At 58.0% G+C, this 18025-nt stretch overlaps 1 protein-coding gene across 13 annotated transcripts in view; it reads left to right on the top strand.

The window, feature by feature from the left end:
- The window catches only part of MTUS1 (microtubule associated scaffold protein 1), a 105303-nt gene that overhangs the window by 80818 nt on the left and 6460 nt on the right, over positions 1-18025 (top strand). For 11 of the 13 annotated variants that reach the window (XM_056803409.1, XM_056803408.1, XM_056803407.1 and 8 more), the window contains 5 exons: positions 4336-4402; positions 13405-13610; positions 15556-15661; positions 16435-16496; positions 16613-16708. In XM_056803409.1, the coding sequence (XP_056659387.1) occupies positions 4336-4402; positions 13405-13610; positions 15556-15661; positions 16435-16496; positions 16613-16708 (537 nt within the window). Of the gene's footprint in view, positions 1-2534; positions 2765-2992; positions 3248-4335; positions 4403-13404; positions 13611-15555; positions 15662-16434; positions 16497-16612; positions 16709-18025 lie in introns of those variants that run through there. The other 2 variants (XM_056803414.1, XM_056803413.1) reach the window with 2 other exon arrangements.

Here is an 18025-nt window from a genome sequence, read left to right as displayed (position 1 = left end):
CGTGGGAGAGATCCCACCCCTGCCACTGCTCGGAAGGAAGCGAGGCCTTTGGGAGAAGCCAGTCGAGGATTGCGCTCCATCTGAGGAGGAGGATCACGCCTGAGATCTGGGATTTGGTGGGATTTGGGGGCTGTAGCTGTGATGGGGCGTCCCCCTCCTTAGAGGGTCCTAGGCCTTAGGCCGTGCTAAGGAAAGCAAGGCTACATCTGCTGGGCCCACAAGGATTACCAGACTTTGGAGGACGTGAAGGAGGAGATGGGAAGGCAGAGAGCCGTATGGAGGAGACGTTCTTCTCATCCCCGAGGCCCAACCTGGGGAGAAGACCACGTCCTGGGCGTGCGCTTCAGGGTTTGGCTGTGTGTTTCAGACAGGACACGTTGGAGGTTGAGGATTTCTGCCCAGAAGAACAGAGATGATGCCTGCCCACCCAAGCCAGTTTGGGGATGTCTTTTCAAAATGTGTGACCCTGGACAAGTCACTTAACCCCTACTGCCTAGCCCTATACTGTATGGATTCTAAGACAGAAGATAAGGGTTTAAAAAGAAATGAATGAAAAAGCTTTGAAGCCCTTACTGCACACCAGGCATGGTGCCAAGTGCTGGGAGCACAAAGAGAAAAAGCAGGAAGAGCCGTGGCTCTCAGAGGCAGGCCCCAGGGGGCAGGGCCATGTAGGTGATGTAGGAGGCTCAGGTGATGGTGCTGGGGCCCCCTGTGGGGCAGGGCTTGGGCTGAGGGTGAGGCCTCCATCTCATCTACAGGAACGGGGCTGTCGGCTCACCCATGGGCCGGGCCTGGGGAATGGCTGAGCTACCTTGGTTCAGGGGGACAGCGATGAGGGCCTGCTGGGGGTGGGAGCCTCCCAGAGCCCCAGCAGCCACCAGGAATGGCTTCTAGCCCAGTCTGACACCAGGGGAGAGGGTACCGGGAAGCAGAGACAGGCCAGGAGGCAAGGTGCAGCAGCTCCATCCTTGTTTGTCTGTGTCCTGAGCAGGGGAGAATGTCCCTTGCCCTAGCCAGGAGAGGACAGGTAGGACTGACTAGGATGTCCATGAGACAGACAGTTGGAGGGAGGAAGCAGGGAGCCCTGGGAGAATTAGAGATTCTAATGCTGCAAGACCTCTCTGCCTGCTCCTCCATCCCTGGGGCCAGGTTAGTCCTGGGAAGATGCCCCCAGCCTGGGCGAAGGTCAGGGCCTAATGAATTAAAAATGGGCCAACATTTCATTATGGTGTCTAAACTTGAACCCGTGATCCCTTTGGCTCACAGATGGGGAGGGAGGTTACAGAAGCGAATGGCCAGGAAACCCAGGCGCCCAATTTGTGTGAGGCCCTTTTCTCCTGAAAGTTGGGGCCAAGGGACCCCTTCTCCAGCAGACATCCCTGGGGCTTTTCTCAAGGAGCAGATCAATTCCTGCATCCCCAGGGAAGGTTACCTTGTTGTACCACTGGGCTAGGTATCTTGTACATACCTGGAGAGGTACACGGTGACTCCTCGTCTGCGTGGAAGCTTCTTGAGGACAGGCAATGTTCCAATTTGGTCTTAAAAACTTTTTTTTCTTTCATTTTATTTCTTAAAAGCTCTTCCCTTCTGTCTTGGAACCAATACTGTGGATCCATTCCAAGGCAGAACAGCAGTAAGGGCTAAGCAAAGGGGGTTCAGGGACTTGCCCAGGGTCACATGGCTGGGAAGTGTCTGAGGCCAGATTTGAACCCAGGACCTCCCATCTCTAGGCCTGGCTTTTATCCACTGAGCCACCAACTGCCTTCCCCATGCCTAATGTGGTCTTTGGGTCTCATTACACAGTAAATGTTTCTGGATTAAATGATTGGACCACGTAGGAGATAAGGAGTCCTGGGGACTTCTGGAGGAAGCCAGAGGAAGAAAAGGAGCAAGATTACTGTTGGATAGAGGCAGCTCTTCTTCCCCCTACAAGGGCCACAGAACCCTCCCCCGGGGGCTCTGCGGAAGCCCTCCCATTTATGGGGAGGTCATTGAGGTCCGGTGCTGCAGGGCCTGGTCCCAGGGGGTCAGCTCTGAGGAAAGAGCAGAGCGGACATTTGAGCCGTCTTTGCCTCCTAAATCCTGTGCCTTTGCCCTCCGTGGGGCCCTTTGCAGGGGAGGCTGCCCCGGATCCGGCTCAGTAAGCGGAACCCGTGGGGTAGGGGCAGAGGCAAGGGCAGGAGGCCCAGCCTGGTGAATGCCTGGCGTGCAGGGAGGGCAGGCCGGGGTCCCAGAGGCTACCAGCCTCATTTGGCTAGTGGACCCAGAGCGGGGCGTGCCCAGTGAGGCTGGAGATGGGAGTCAGGTGGGGAGGTGCTCACATGACTTCAGAGTGGGGCAGCTCCAAGAGAGCGCTGTGGCCTGCCCTGGGAGGAGAGGTCTGCCAGTCAGGCCGGGAGGCCACTGAGAGGGCTCCTGCCAGGGGGGGGGGGCGTGCCAGGGCCCGGGAGCACCCCTTGGTGGCTGGGCAGACAGGAGCAGGCTCCTTCCTTGGGGCAGGGCTTGTCTCCCAGAAGCCCCTTCCACAGTAGGGAGAAGCTCACGTGCCCGGCCCCTCCCCCTCCCCATTTGTCCGTCCCCCAGCTGGGTTCTCAGTATTTGTGGGACCAGGCAGGTGGTCTCCTGGGGATTCTGGCGGCCCATTTGGCCAGCGGCCTGGGGGCTCCTCAGGGACGGTGGAGGCACGTGCTGGCAGCTCACTGGCTGCTTCCCGGCCTCCTTTGCCGCGCTCTTCAGGGTTCCAGACAAGAGGCTCCTCTTTATGGTAATGAGTGAGAGGATCTGATGACCTCAATTAGGGGCCGCAGCGCCGCCCCCCCCCCGCCCCGCCCTCCCCCCCCCCCCCCCCCCCCCCCCCCGCGGCTCCTATTTGAGGGAGCTCAGACTGGATCGATGAGCCTCCTGGCAGGGGCTCGTTTGTCATCCTGGCCGGCCGCAGGGCTGTGGCTTTAAGGGAGCTTTCAGGCTGCTGCTGGGCAGGGGGGGGAGGAGCAGGAGGGAGGGCCCAAGCTGCAGTGTCCTGCCGGTGTTGGGAGACAGCCCGAGCGCCACTGGGGGCCAGAGGCAGCGGGAGGCCGCAAGGTAACTGACCAGCGCCACCGGCTTCCTCCCTCCCACCTCGCCCGCCTGCCCCGCTGCTGGGCTGTCAGTGCCCGCCGGTGCGGCCCTCCCACCTGTGCACACCCGGGAAATGGGCTGTTCTGGCAGCCGGCCGTGCCTCTACTCTCCATGTGCGGCGGCAACCAGGGTAATGGGGGCTCTGGCTAGCGGGGCAGGGGCCGGGCCGGTTGGCGCTCGGCGCTTGCCAAGGGCCAGGCTGCTCTGCAGAAAGCCGGGGGCTCTGGCGGAGTGGCGGGCGGTCCGCTGGTGGCCCTCGGGGGCTACCCGTCTGGCAGGAGGGGCCCGAGTTCTGTTTGGGGCCCAGGAGGGAATGCCTGCCCGGGTGGGAGCCCACACGCCCGCGTGACCGGCTCCTCGGGGACCCTGGAGGGAAAGCCTTTGTCCCTGCCGCACTGTGACCGGCGCTCCCTGCTGCCTTCCAGGCCCCTTCTCCGTGGCTGGGAGCCTGGGGGGGTCGGGAGCCTGGGGGGTAGGGCTTGGGCTCCTGCCTAAACTTGTGTGGGAGCTCTCGCCCCGCTGCTGCTGCTGCTGGCCTCCCGGAGCTGGAGAGCAAATATTTACCTGGCGCAGGTCTGCCTCTGGGGCCCATCCCCATCCCCACCCGAGGGAGAGAGGTCAGCGCCAGGCTCACTTCCTCAAGGGAGTCTCATTTCCCTCCTCATGACAAATGTGGGTCTGATTGAAGGGACCCTGGGCCCGGCGCTCCTAACGGACCCTGGGCCCGGCGCCCCTAACGCCGGGGGACCCCGGGCCCGGCGCCCCTAACGTCGGGGGACCCTGGGCCCAGCATCCCTAACGGACCCCGGGCCCGGTGCCCCTAACGCCAGGGGACCCTGGGCCCAGCATCCCTAACGGACCCTGGGCCCGGTGCCCCTAACGCCGGGGGACCCCGGGCCCGGCGCCCCTAACGTCGGGGGACCCTGGGCCCAGCATCCCTAACGGACCCTGGGCCCGGCGCCCCTAACGTCGGGGGACCCTGGGCCCGGCACCCCTAATGGACCCCGGGCCCGGCGCCCCTAACGTCGGGGGACCCTGGGCCCAGCATCCCTAACGGACCCCGGGCCCGGCGCCCCTAACGTCGGGGGACCCTGGGCCCGGCACCCCTAATGGACCCCGGGCCCGGCGCCCCTAACGCCGGGGGACCCTGGGCCCGGCGCCCCTAACGCCAGGGGACCCCGGGCCCGGCGCCCCTAACACAGTGTGTCTCTTCCGCAGAGGGAAGACGCTCTGAAACACCACCAAGCACTATCGCAGGAGCTGCTCAGCCTCCGGGGAGAGCTGGGTAAGAGTGGGGGTCTGAGGGAAGGCTGGGGGCAGGAGGGAGGGAGGGCTGGCCCACAGCCAGTGAGTCTGGCCGCCCACCTTGCTGTTGGGGCTCTGCCTCACTTTGGGGGTCTCTCTGTCTGTCTGTGGTGGGGCCCATCCCTGGGCAGGTCCGGGTGGCCAGGAGGGTCTGCCTGCCCTGTCTGCCTCTGCCTCACTTTGGGGGTCTCTCTGTTTGTCTGGCTCTGGTGGGGCCCATCCCTGGGCAGGTCCGGGTGGCCAGGAGGGTCTGCCTGCCCTGTCTGCCTCTGCCTCACTTTGGGGGTCTCTCTGTCTGTCTGGCTCTGGTGGGGCCCATCCCTGGGCAGGTTTGGGTGGCCAGGGCCATTCTCTTTCTCTGCATGTGTCTGGGTGTCTCAGCCCCTGGGTTTCCCCGTGACTGTGTCCTTATGGTCCTTGGCCCTTTCTCCCTCTCTCTCTGGGCTCTCTGAAGGCAGCTTGGCCCTGTGTTCCTTGCATTGCTGGCCCCGGATGGCCCATCGGGCTGATGACCGAGCCCCCCCCCCCCCCCCCCCCCCCCCCGAGAAGGGGCAGTGACTTGGCACTGCTCCTCGGCCTCGGGTGACCGTGGTCTCTGCAGGAGCTGCCTACCTGCTTGCCCGGTAGTCGGGACCCCGAGGCCCAGGCCACGCACGTAGTCCAGCCCCATCGCAGAGGGGAAAGGGAGGCTTAGAGTGCCATCCCTGGCTTGCCCAGGTCACAGAGCTGAGCCGGGGTTCCAGCCTGGGCTTTAACCTCTGAGCCGTGCAGCTGCCTCCCTGCATCTCCTTCCCCCGTGGCATGGCGGCCTGGTGCCCCCTGTGGGCTACCCGAGCAGCTCCTGCCTGTCCCTGGGGCTGAGGGCTGCGAGGCCGGGCAGGCGGGGTTCTGGCTCTGCCACTCGCCTCTACAGCTTTGCTCCTGCAGTGTTTCCTCATCGTATAACCGATCTGGCTCCTGCCGGGCGGTTAGCGTGTGGACGCGGCCTTTGGCCTCTTTTTGGATGCCCGGCACTTAGAAGGCCCGTAAGCAATGTTGGTTAATTGTCTGGTGCAGCACAAAGCTGCCATGATTGTTATTGCCTAATAATACAGCCCCCGAGGCGGGGGGGGGAGGGCTGGCTGCCCCGGGAGGACCCCCAAGGGGCCCAAGGCCGGGCCGTGCATGGGGTGCCTGCTGGGGCTCCGCGGGACCATCTAGGATGTCGGAGGCTTCCGTGGAGAATGTCAGCGATTGGGTCACAACGAGGGGGGGTGAAATGGCCCCTCCGCCTTCCCTTCCCCCCAGCAGTGTCCTCAGGCCCTCCGAGCCTCCCAGAGGGCAGGAAGGCCATGAGAAGGATCCTCCCATGGTGAAGGGGGTTTGACGAGGCATTGGCTCCTTTGGGTGAGCACCCCTAGGAGAGACCTTGGCTCCGTGCCCAGTTGATGAGTCTGGGGAGGAGCCTTCGCGCTGGAGAGCCATAGGGAGCCACTGGAGATTCTTGAGCAGGGATCTGTGCTTTGACAGTAGTCCTTGGGCAGCTGTTGGAGGCCGGGCCTGACAGCGGAATGAGGGGGGATGTTGGGCCTCGGTGGGGCCCTCGGCTGCGTTTGCTGGCCCCGGACGGGGGGTGAGAGTCCAGAAGGGGGAGAGCAGCGTCCGTTGTTTCCGGAGTCAGTTATACAGAGGGAAGGGAAGGGGCCCTCCCGCCTGGGCCGGACAGGACAGTGCGGCATTGACGCCGCTTGGCTAGGCGGGGGCTCCTCTGCCTCTGTTTCCCCGGCTCCTGCCAGTCCAGGCCCGGCGAAGGCAAGAAGGGCCCCGGGTTGCTTTCGGGATAGTCTGAAAGGCGAGACGGGGCGCTGGTGCCCGAGTCCCTGCGATAACCGGGCGCCCAATTGGCACTGACGTAAGGGGCCTCGAGTGCCCTCACGGAGGGGATGACGGGAGGGGCCGCCCCAGCCCCTTGGTGTCTGGGCGGGGGCTCCGAGAGCCACGCCTGTGGCTACATTCGTCCTCACCGACCCCCTGGAGGCGAGGGAGGGCATCGTGGGCCGTGGACTAGGGAGGACACAGTGGCAGCCCTGGCATGCCTGACCGTGCCCCATGTCCTCCCACGACAGTCAGCCGTGAGGATACCCTCGCCTGCTTCCTCCCGTCTGTGGGCGTTGCTTGGCATTTGGGCAGAGGCTTGCTGCCCTTCCGGCCCCAGGCCCAGGAGACTTCCCGCCGCCATGCCTTTGGGGCCCCCCCTCCCCAGCTCTGCCCTTCCCTACCCACATCCTTGCTTGCACCGTTGGAGGGACTCTTTGCCTTTCTCAGGCCGTGCCCGTGCCCCTCACCCGGCTTGGCCTTTCTTCTCCATTCCCTCCCCCCAGGCAGTTAGGATAACTACAACAGCCTCCTCACTGGTCTTCCTGCCTCTTCTCGGTGCCCACGATTGCCTGTCCTTCCCTAGGCGCCATGGAACCTTCCTTGAGTGCAGCTCTAACCGGGCCCTCCTCCTCTCAGAAGCCATCCGTGGCTCTCCATTGCTCGCTGCGTTCCAGGCCTTTCAGAATAGGATTGCAGCCTGTCTGCCCAGCCTGGGTCACAGGCATGACCCCCTTGGGGGGTTCTGCACCGCCCCCCAGCGGGGGGACTCTCAGACCCCAGTCTTCTCTTGCTGCCCTCCCTCCCTCCCCAGCCTGGCCCGGCCTCCTGCCCCTGGAAGACAGAATTCCCAGGCAGTCATGTGGCCCTCGCCTCCTCCCGAGGCCTTTCCCAGAGGCCTCCTGGCTCAGCGCCCTTCGCCCAGGCCATAGCACCCCTTCCTGCCTTTAGACAGGACCACTTAGGGGCGCGGGGCAGAGGAGCCACTTCCTGGAAGTATAATTCCACACTATGTCTGTCAAGCCCGATTAGCCCGGGAAGGGAGCTAAGTGTAGTGGCGCTCTCGCGGGGAGCGCCGATGCTGAGTCATCGGCTTTTTACTTCAGAAGCCTTTCTGTGACGGGAAATCTGTACTGGGCTGGGCGTGTGGCCGAGGGGGTGGGGCTGGTGATCTCTCATCACTGTAGTGGAGGTCCATGCATCAGTGGTCAAACAGCTGTGCGTAAGCTCAGGTCTGATTGGCTGAAGTGGCAAAGACCGGAGCGCCCAGAGACACGGACGTGGGGGTCCCTGCTCCAGCATTGGGCCAGATGGCCTCTCGGGGCCTTAAATGAAAAATGACATCGGCCCTCCAGGCAGGGCCATCACCCCTGCCCCTGGAGGCTGGTAACCCTTTCCCGGGCATCCCAGAGAAAAGCATCCTGACTCTTCTCTGGCATCGTTCTTGCAGCTCCTGAGTGAGGCAGGGGGTACGCACACTGCTTTTCCCACCTTAGGGGGAAACCGAGGCACCGTGAAGTGACTTCCTCATAGTCTACAGCTGGCGTTTAAACCTAGGTCCCTATTTCAAATCAGGTGTGCTCTTAGCTGGTCCTCCCAATGGGTGAGACTGCCAGTGGGCTGTGGCCCAAGGGATGACCTCCCCAAGGAAAGAAGGGGGATGGCCGAGAAGCTGGTTGTAACCACGATCCGAATAGACCATAGAGGCAGGGAGGGAAGCAGTGAATCCTAGAGGAGAAGTGCCCAAGGTAAATGTGGCCCAGGGAGGGCCCAGCCTTGCCTTCTGGGGAGCCAGCACTGCAGGGTGAAGGACACCAAGGCATTCTGACGGCATTCTGCGAAATCAAGGACGGTGGCACACCCAAAACGTCTGCCCTTCTACAGACCCTGTGACTCCAGATGTTGGGAGTACCCCGGAACCATGCAGGGCAGGAACCAAGCTTGGGCAGCCTTGGTGCCCTTCTCTACCCAGCTGGCTAAATCACAGGTGCCACAGGACCCTACCTCCCCCCATGCTAAACAGTGACTCGATCGAGAAGCACGCCATAAGCACTCATCATATGCCAGGCACCAGTGTGCCAACCGTGAGATGATTCCTGTTCACGGGGAGCTGACATTCTAAAGGGGAGGCAGTAAGTGCATCTATACCTATTTTGAATAGAATTAGAATAATGGAAAGTGAATACCTACAAATCTACACAAAGTCACTCTGCTCCCAGTTTGAGAGAGAGCACACTAGCCATGCGAGGCATTGTGTAGCGGGCAGTGCCAGCGCTGGACTCACGGGAGAGGAGGGAGGGCTTTGAGGAGACAAGGTGAGGAGAGAGTGGGCCCCGGGCATGGGGTCTAGGCAGAGCAATGAGGTGTAAGAGCAACAAGACAGAAGTGGTTTGGGGGAGCATCCAGTGATGGAACAGATTGGGAAGGGCTTTTAAAGACAAGCCCCTTGACCTGGTGGAGTAGAGGGGTCTCATGGTCAGATATTCATTTAAGGAAAATGACTGCGTCCATGCGGGGAAGATAGATCGGCTTGAGGAGAGATGAGGCAGGGAAGCTATTTGGGAGCATTTTGCAGTAATAGAACTGAGGATTGAAGTTAATAGCTGTGTGAGTGGAGGGATAGTAAAGATGGAGAGTTTCGACCATCCCAGCAGGGTCTGGGATGTTCAGAGACAATCCCAGGAGGAAATACCTTTAGACATGTACCCATGGGCAGATCCCAGGCTCATGATGCCGTAGTGCCTCCATTTTCATCAGAAGGTTTTCATTTTATACTATTGGTTTATTTAAGGCAACTAGTGGTACACTGGGTAGAATGCTGGGCCTGGAGTCAGAAACCTGATTATTTTAAGTTTAATCCACATTATTAACATTTTCTTCTTCACTGATGTCTATATAAGCAAAACAATAAAATACCGATTTGTAGCATTTGCTGATTTCTGAGGTGTCAGTGCTTATCTGGAAAATTTTACAATCGGCTCTCAGACTTTAACAAGTTTTCCTTGATAATGTCTTGAAATATAATGTTGAAATTCCTTCTTTGGTCGTGGGTTGGTCCAATAATTCTTAAGTTATCTTTCCTTGATTTGTTTTCCAGGTCATTTGTTTTTCCAATTAGATTTTTTTCTATTTTTCTCATTCTTTTGCCTTTGTTCTATTGTTTTTTAGCGCCTCATAGAATCATTAGTTTTCACTTGCCTAATTCTAATTTTTATTAAACCTTTTCTTTCTATCTTAGAATTAATATTGTGTTTTGGTTCTGTAAGGCTTAAAATAGGGGTTTGACAAAAATAAAAGAGCAGCTTTTAACAGTTAACAATTTAGTTTTATTAAAATAGAGATAGAAAAGAATATAGTAAAGGAGGAAAATATAGGAAAGATGTAGAGAAAGAAAATTTCCTAATGTCTATACTAGTTATCCTATAACTACCTATAATTACTACCTAAAACTGCCCATGTCTACCTATAACTGCATATAACTACCACTAATAACAACTACTTCACAAAGTTCCAACCCAATCCAGCCCAATCAAAACCAACCCAATCAGTGTTTAATCCAACTCCAATTAGATCTGTCAATAAAGACCAACAACCTCCCAAAAAAGGTTCAAGAAAGAAAAAAACGTAACAGTCCAAACCAAAAGCCAAAACCCCTCTAAGGCTAAATCCAAAAGCCCTCTCAGCCAGCTCAGGCTCACCTTTTATATTACAGCAACTAAATGCCAACCACCAATTCAACATACTTCCAGCAGCCAACTTCCAGGCAACTGCCAGCACTTAACTGTTAGCAACTGACAGACTGGCCAATTGATGCTGTCTGTTTTTATACCCCTTTTCTACCTCACTTCCTGACTCTGTGGTTTTTATTTCCTGTCACTGTGGGCTGGTTAATCCCTACACATCTCTGATAAGAGAATCTCCAGGTCCCCTGTTAACTTAAAAAAGGAATAAAGAATTCCTTTTTACAGTGCCAAGGTGGAAGATTGGTAAGGGTTGGGCTATGGGGATTAAGTAACTTGTCCAGGGTTACAAAGCTAGGAAGTATATGGGTTCCAGATTTGAACCCAAGACCTTCCATCTCTAGGCTCTCAATACACTGAGCCACCTAACTGTCCCCTACCATTCTAATTTTTAAGGAATTCTTTTTCTTCAGTGAGCTTTTGTATCTTTTTTTTCCACTTAGCCAATTCTATAAGAAATTCTTTTCATCACTTAATTTTGTACCTATTCTACCATTTGGCCAGTTCTGTTTTTATTGTCTTATTTTCTTCACTATTTTTCGTGCCAATTTTACCATGCTGTCAGTTCTCTTTTCATAATTGTCTTACATCTCTCATTTCATTCTCCAATTTTTTCTCTTCCACTTATCTCTTTCTTCAACTCTTCAAGGAATAGACTCAGTGAGCATTTTTCCTTAAGGCTCTGCTTGGAGTTGGTTTCGTAGTCTTGTCTTCTTCTGAAATTGTACCTTGGTCTTCCCTGCCACTGTTTTTTATTGTCATGCTTTTTTGTTGTTGTTGTTGTTCATTTTTCTAGGCTATTTCTTGACATTGAACTTTATGTTAAAATTGGGCTCTGTTCACTCTGGGTAGGTTTTTTGTGCTGCTATTTTCAGGACCGGTTCTAGGAGGCTGCATGTTTTGGGTGCTTCCAAGGTCATGTGGTATGGAGAGAGGTGTGGTCACTGCTCTCCCAATCTGTACTCTGTTCTTTACCCAGGAATGGTCCCTGATCTCTTGTGACCAACCCCTACTGCTTCTCTCCAGGCTGGGACTGTGAACCAGAACAGCCTATGGGCAATAGAGGTGCCAGTTAGCACCAGCTACGTAATCTTTCCTTCTGGCCAGTTGTCTCACCCCCTATACTATCTCTGGCCTGAGAGCTCCAGAAACTATTGCTACCATGTTTGTGGGCACTAGACAGACCTCCACTGGTATCACAAACTTTTCTTGGTGACCTCCCAAGTTTTATCAGGCTAGAAAAGCGCCTCATCCTGACTCTTTGTTGGCTTTGCTCCTCCACTATTTGATTTGAAATCAAATTTTTTTTATTAAAAAATTTGGTTTCAAATCATTTGGAGGGAATATTGGGAGACTGCAGCTCAGAGGCTGCCCCAATGCACCATCTTGGCTTTGCCTCCCTAGGTACCTTCTTCTTCCATGAAGCTTCTGTGATCTCTCACCTATTTCCCCTTGCCCACTTGCAGCTTGCGAGTGGTCTCCCTTATGCCCTACTCATCCACACATATCTTTCCTCTTCTCCATTACCTTGCCAGCTCCTGGAAGGCAGATGCTGCCAGACCTCCTTTCAGCTTCATATCTATAGGAGTAAGCCCAACGCCTGGTCCAGACTTCCCCAGTATGGAAGCCTCTTTGGTTCCCCAAGTCATTCACACTTTGGTAGGGGCCTTCATGAGTTGCTGTGCCTATGTTGGTGGCCACTGCACTTTGGCCAGACGTGACAGTGCAGTGGCTTCCTAGAGCCTTGGCTCATTGGCATTAAAGTCCTTGCCATCCTGGTGCCAGTTTCCCTTGACAAGTTGCTTGCATATAACTCCCTTCTCACCCTGCACAGCTGCAGCAAGCTGGCCTTCTGGTTCTTCTCCATAAGGGACATTCCCCTCCATGCCTCCTCCCTTGCCCTCAACCAAAGGCCATGCGACTGGCAAGAGAAGCCTCAGTGATGACGCCAAATAGAACCTACCAGTCAAAACCAGTTTTTATTTTCTCCACAATGAAGCATCAATCAATAGCTGTGTTTGAGGTTCCCACGAGGGGATCTTGCTTCCCCATCTAATATCCAGTGGCTAGTGTTCTCAAAAATCTGGTGCTGTGACCATGAAGCCTGCCTGTACCAGGTTGACTAGGATGGGGTAGGTGGGCAGGCTGGCAGGCAGGGACCTCATCCCCTGCTTTCTGTAGCCTGCAACAAGCAGAACGGCCAGATCCCTGTTCACAAAGGCATCATAAATGGCGACGGGCATCTCTGGGGCCTCTTGGTTATGCCAGCACCCTCCTCTGCCTTCAAGCTCTCCTTGGGCTAGTCAGGGATATGGAGATCCAAGGGCTTGATGGGAGAAGCAGGAAGGGAGGTCCTGCCGCCTCTCTGGCCACCATTGACTGTGTGAGGAGTGGTCAGACTTCATAGTCTTTGTGGCTTTCTCCCAGACTGAGCTCTGATGAGCTGTGCCTCTGGCAAGAGGACAAGGGGAGGGAGGAGGTTCTCTGCTTCCTCCAGGGTTCCTCCATGGTGATTCCATGATTTAAGCTCAATCTAGATAGAATTCAGAGACTGGGGTGCCAATAATCAGAGCTGGGAAGGACCTTAGAGATTCCTCGGATCTGGTCCTTTTACCGGAAGGAAGGAAGGAAGGGGTCCCCCACCTCCCCACCCACCCAGCTCATGCCTCTCCCATTTCTTCCTTTGGCTAATGCTTTCTCCTGAACAACAACCTGCCTCCTAATGGGAGGGAGGGAGGGAGAAAGGGAGAGAGGGGGGAGGGGGAGAGTTAGCCTGGCGATGAGAAGGTGGGGAAAGGTGTGGGCATCTTAGCTGCCCCAGGTGTTTAAAGGGCCCTTCCCTGGGTGGAGCTTTGCCCCGTTTTCTGCTGCGTGGAGCTGAGGGCAGCAGAGAAAACCATTCCCCCTCGAGTGGGTGGGCTGGGAAGGGAGTGCGCTCCCTCTTCCTGGAGGTCTTCCAGGGGAGGCTAGATCAAACATGTGCCGGGACTTCTAGGGGAAGTCCCTGCTCAGTTACAGGAAAGCCACTGAAGTCCCGTTGGACTCGGAAATTTGGTGATGACATTTGAGTGGAACGGGACCTCAGTGTCTTCTTGAGTTCAAGAATCCCCACGTTCACATCCTTAACCGGGGGGTGTGCAGCCTCTGCTTGGAGACTTCCAAGCACGGGGAGCCCACTAGCTGCTTAGACCTGCCTCCCTCTCCCAGGCTGCCCAGGGAGCTGGGCGTTTCCTTGCAGGGATGGTCGCCCTGGCCAGAATGTCCCTGGGTGAGGCAGGTCCCTGGGAGTCCAGTAAACAGGCCTCTGGCGAGCTGGAAGAGTAAGGGTTCCTTCTGTTGTGTCCCCCCCCCCCCCCCCCCGCTGCCATATTTGGGGCCCCCTCTGCAGTCACCGCTTCGGCCACCTTCGAGAAGGCCCGGATTGAGCTGGAGACCACGTGCCAGGCCTTTGTGGACAAGCTCAACCAGCAGCACCTGGCCGAGTTGGCGGAGCTGGAGAGCCAGCTGAAGGAGCGCTACGCGGGCGAGTGTGAGCGGCTGCAGAGTGTGTGCGTGCAGGAGGTCCAGAAGTACCAGGCCCAGCTGCAGAGCCAGGTCAGTGCCTGGGGGAGGGGCCTGGAGGGGCTTTGGGTGTTGGCCGAGAGGCCTGCTCAGAGCTGCTGCTCTGATCCCGGGCAGATCCCGGGGCCGCGCGGCTGTCTAAGCCTCAGGCACGTGGGCCAGCAGGAGCAATGAGGTTTTTCAATCTTAAATGAAGGGGAGAAGCTCGTCGCTGCTAGTCCAAAGCCCACTGGAACCGCCCGCAAGCTCTGGTGGGAAATGCGGCGCCTGGGAAGCATCGAGGAAGCCAGGGAGGGCGTCGTGGGTGTCTGTGTCAGCCAGTGCGCCGTCCTGCTGCTGGCCTTCTCTACGCCCGGTCCAAGACCCCTCGTGCCCCGGCTCTCTGGTCGGGCTGCGTGCCTGGGGGCGGCTGTGCTGAGGGGAGGGGGCCCCAGGCTTGGATTCAGCGGCCCATGAACACTTATTAGGCACCCAGCCGGGGGGTGGAGCACAGAGCCGCGCAGTCAGGGATCTGGAGGGCTGCGATCTGCAATGGCCACGGTCTAGGGGAGCTGGGACCGCCTCCACCATTCAGAGGCCCTGGGATTGGAACCCAGGTCCGCTGGTGCCCAGGACCGGCATGCTGCACCCTAGGCCACACCGTCTTACCCTCCACTGGGGAGGAGGGGGAGGGAAGCCGGGACCGCCTCCACCATTCAGAGGCCCTGGGATTGGAACCCAGGTCCGCTGGTGCCCAGGACCGGCATGCTGCACCCTAGGCCACACCGTCTTACCCTCCACTGGGGAGGAGGGGGAGGGAAGCCGGGACCGCCTCCACCATTCAGAGGCCCTGGGAGAGCTGGGATTGGACTCCAGTCCCGCTGGTGCCCAGTAGCGGCATGCTGCACCCTAGGCCACACCGTCTTACCCTCCGCTGGGGAGGAGGGGGGGGAAGCCGGGGCTCCCAAGGGGAGGGACGAGGCAGAGGAGACGGTCCCTGCACTCTGGGCCTCTCTGCTGAGGGAGGGGCAAGGCCCTGCCCTTGGACAGCCCCCCCGAGGAGAGCGCTGCCTCATCCTCACATCCTAAGGCCACGTTGACTTCTGGCTTGGCTGTACCTGGGAATCTCCCTTTTGTGGACTGACAGCCCCATTCACACCACTTGCTGGCTACACCCCCGAATCACTTCGCCTCTGACAGCGTGATCTAAGGCCCTGCTGGCTCTGGGGCCCCGGGACCTCCCATCATGCACTCTGCTGCAGCACCCCACACCCAGCAGGCCAAGGGGAGGAGGTGTGGGAGCCCGGGGACATTGTCCAGGCCAGAGCCCTCATTTTACAGAAGAGGAGACAGAGGCCCAGGGGGTGCCCCAGGCCTGGCACACAGTAAGCGCTTCCGAGAAGATGGCGAGGGGTTGTTGTAGAAGCAGAGTCAGGCCACGTTGGCTGGGCGAGGATAAGAGGGAAAGGTGTGCACCAGGCGGTCTCCCGGCGGCGATGGAGGGGACGTAGCCAAGGGAAAAGCAGGTCTAGATCGCTGTGTTGGGCACCAAAAACACAACAGTCCTTTTCAAGTTGAATTGGCTTTATGAGTATTTAAAAATAAATTCCCCTGTGCCCAGCGGGCACCTGCACCTCATCCGCATGTGGGATGATTTAAAAAAGAAGTAACAACCTTTTTTCCTTCAAAAGGACGATGAAGTCCCTCCAAAGCTCTGGTTCGAAGACAAAGTGAAGGCTGAGGCCTCTCCTCCCTCCCTGCCCCAGGGCAGAGAGAGTGCTCCACTCACCCTCTGAGACCCTGTTAGGGCTGTTCTCAGCACTCCAGCTGAGCGGCTCCCTTCTCAGGCTCCGTGATGCCCTGGAGCGGCCCGCTCGGTCCCAGCCAGCCTGGCCAGGGGGCCGAGCCCGGGACGGCCAGAGCGCGCCGGCTGTGCTCTGATTCCACAGTGGGGATTGCGCTTGGCCGATTCGGACACGTTTGGTGCTTTCCTTCACAGGTCGATCACTTACACGCTGCCCACGAGGCCTTCAAACTGGAAATAGAGTCCAGCCATTCGGAGCAGGTGGATTTGCTGAAGAAGACCTACGAAGCGTCTCTCACAGGCAAGAGGGCCCCTTCCTCCCCCGGGGGCTCCCCATGGCTCCGGGCCATCTGCTAGGCCAGAGAACAGCTTCTAGGGTGACCGTCCGTCCTCTCAGGCTGGCCTCTTCCCCCGGGGCCTCCCAACCAACAGGAAGCCCGTAGCGGCCCTCCTCAGCCCCTGGACTTTCTGGGCCCTCGGGAGCAGCGATCGGGCCCGGTGTCCATTCGTCCTGAGCGGGACTGTTTGGCCAAAGGGGCTTGGGGTGATGGCAGCAGGGGCTGCCCAGATTCGTGGGCCTGCCCAGGAGGGATGGACGCCCTGCGGAGCTCTAGTCCAGAATGCCAGTCAGTAAACATGTTAGGTGCCAGGCTGAGCCCTGGAGATACAGATCGAGGCCAGAGAGCTTATGGCCTCCTTTGGGGGTGGGGGGGGGCGAGCACAGGACCATGCAGAGGACGAAGGAAGGCCCGGGGATTCAGAGGAGTCGGGGGAACTCTTGGGTTCCCCTCAGGAAATTCATCCTTCCTCATGGAGCATCCTCTTCACCCCCGTGGGGAAGGCATCCTCCCAGGCTGGAGCTGAAGGGAGGCGTCCCTGGGGAGTGCTGTGGGCCCCACCGCCGAGGCCCCAGACCTTTCCTTTCCTTGGAGTCCCACCGGGACTTGCCCCTATCGTGCATTCTCCCAGCTGCCCCAGCAGAGGAGCCTCGAGTGGAGGAGATGGGGGCTCACTGCGGGGGGCGCCTCGAGGCGGGGACCGTCTCCTGGCCTGAGAAACGTTGCCTCTTTGCAGAAATCAGGGAGTGCCGTGACCTGGAAAAGAAGTCCTTCTCGGAGAAGCACGAGTCTCTGCAGGTGAGCGCCAGCCGGGTCAGGCCCCTGGGCCTGGGGGCACCTCGAGGGGGCACTCGTGCCACGCCCATTTTCTCTGCCGCCTTGGACGGCTCATGCTGCCTGTCTCTTGTTTGTAGAAAGAGATCCAGGAGCTGAAAAGCAAGAATGACGCTCTGAAAGAGAAGCTTCAATTGGAGGAGCAGAAAGCGGCTTCCAGAGACACGGCCGCCCTGGTGAGTGATGGTGGCACCCACCGGCTGCTCCTCCGCGGAGGGGCAAGGAACCAGGAGGCCTGTCTGCCGAGACTCTGGGGTTGGAGCTTGTCTACATCTGTGGGGGGGAGCCCGACTGCACTGGCTTTGGGGCTGTCCGCAATGGCTTGAGGGATGTGTTTGGGGGAGCCTTGTCTAGAGTGGCTTTGGGGCTGTGTGTGTGTGTGTGTGGGCCTTGCTGACAACAGCTCTGGGGCTGTTTGGGGGCGCCTTGTCTAGAGTGACTTTGGGGCTGTGTGTGTGTGGGGGGGCCTTGCTGACAACAGCTCTGGGGCTGTTTGGGGGCGCCTTGTCTAGAGTGGCTCTGGAGCTGTGTGTGTGTGTGTGTGGGGCCTTGCTGACAACAGCTCTGGGGCTGTTTGGGGGAGCCTTGTCTAGAGTGACTTTGGGGCTGTGTGTGTGTGGGGGGGCCTTGCTGACAACAGCTCTGGGGCTGTTTGGGGGCGCCTTGTCTAGAGTGGCTCTGGAGCTCTGTGTGTGTGTGTGTGGGCCTTGCTGACAACAGCTCTGGGGCTGTTTGGGGGCGCCTTGTCTAGAGTGACTTTGGGGCTGTGTGTGTGTGGGGGGGCCTTGCTGACAACAGCTCTGGGGCTGTTTGGGGGCGCCTTGTCTAGAGTGGCTCTGGAGCTGTGTGTGTGCGTGTGTGGGCCTTGCTGACAACAGCTCTGGGGCTGTTTGGGGGCGCCTTGTCTAGAGTGGCTCTGGAGCTGTGTGCATGTGTGGGCCTTGCCAACAACAGCTCACATTTCAGCTCAGTGACGTGCCTAGGGCTAGAGGAGCTACAAGATTTCAGGCAGGCCGACACCCTACTTCAAGGGCACCAGCGAGGGTGATACAAAGTAAGAAATGGGAGAGAGGAGCCAGCAGTGTGCCTGAAGGGCCCCCATCGGAGGCGTCCTGGGAAAGGAGGCACTGCAGTGGGATTCAGAGGAGGAACAAGCAGCAACCGAGAGAAAGGGGGGATGGCATTCCCCACAGAGGGACCTTTTGGGTCAGAGTTGCAGAGGGGAGAGGCCTGTGCAGATTGGTGGGAACATAAAGACTGTGTGGAGAGGAGTTTTCTAGAGATAGGACATGAACTTAGACAGGTAATAAACGTTGAATGCCAAGCTAAAGTGAGTTAGAGCTTCCCTCGGCAGGGACTAGGGAGCTCCAGAAGGATTTTGAGCACAGGAATGCCTCAAGCAGGCCAGTGTATAAGAAAAATGATTTCTGGCTGCATACAAAGGATAGATTGGAAAGATGAGAGCTGAGAAGGAATAAGGCCTAGGAGGAGGC

The sequence above is a fragment of the Monodelphis domestica genome, chromosome 6 (assembly GCF_027887165.1).
Source record: "Monodelphis domestica isolate mMonDom1 chromosome 6, mMonDom1.pri, whole genome shotgun sequence".
NCBI lineage: Eukaryota > Metazoa > Chordata > Mammalia > Didelphimorphia > Didelphidae > Monodelphis > Monodelphis domestica.
Note: the sequence above shows the minus strand (reverse complement) of the source record. Positions and strands in the feature narration are given on the sequence as shown.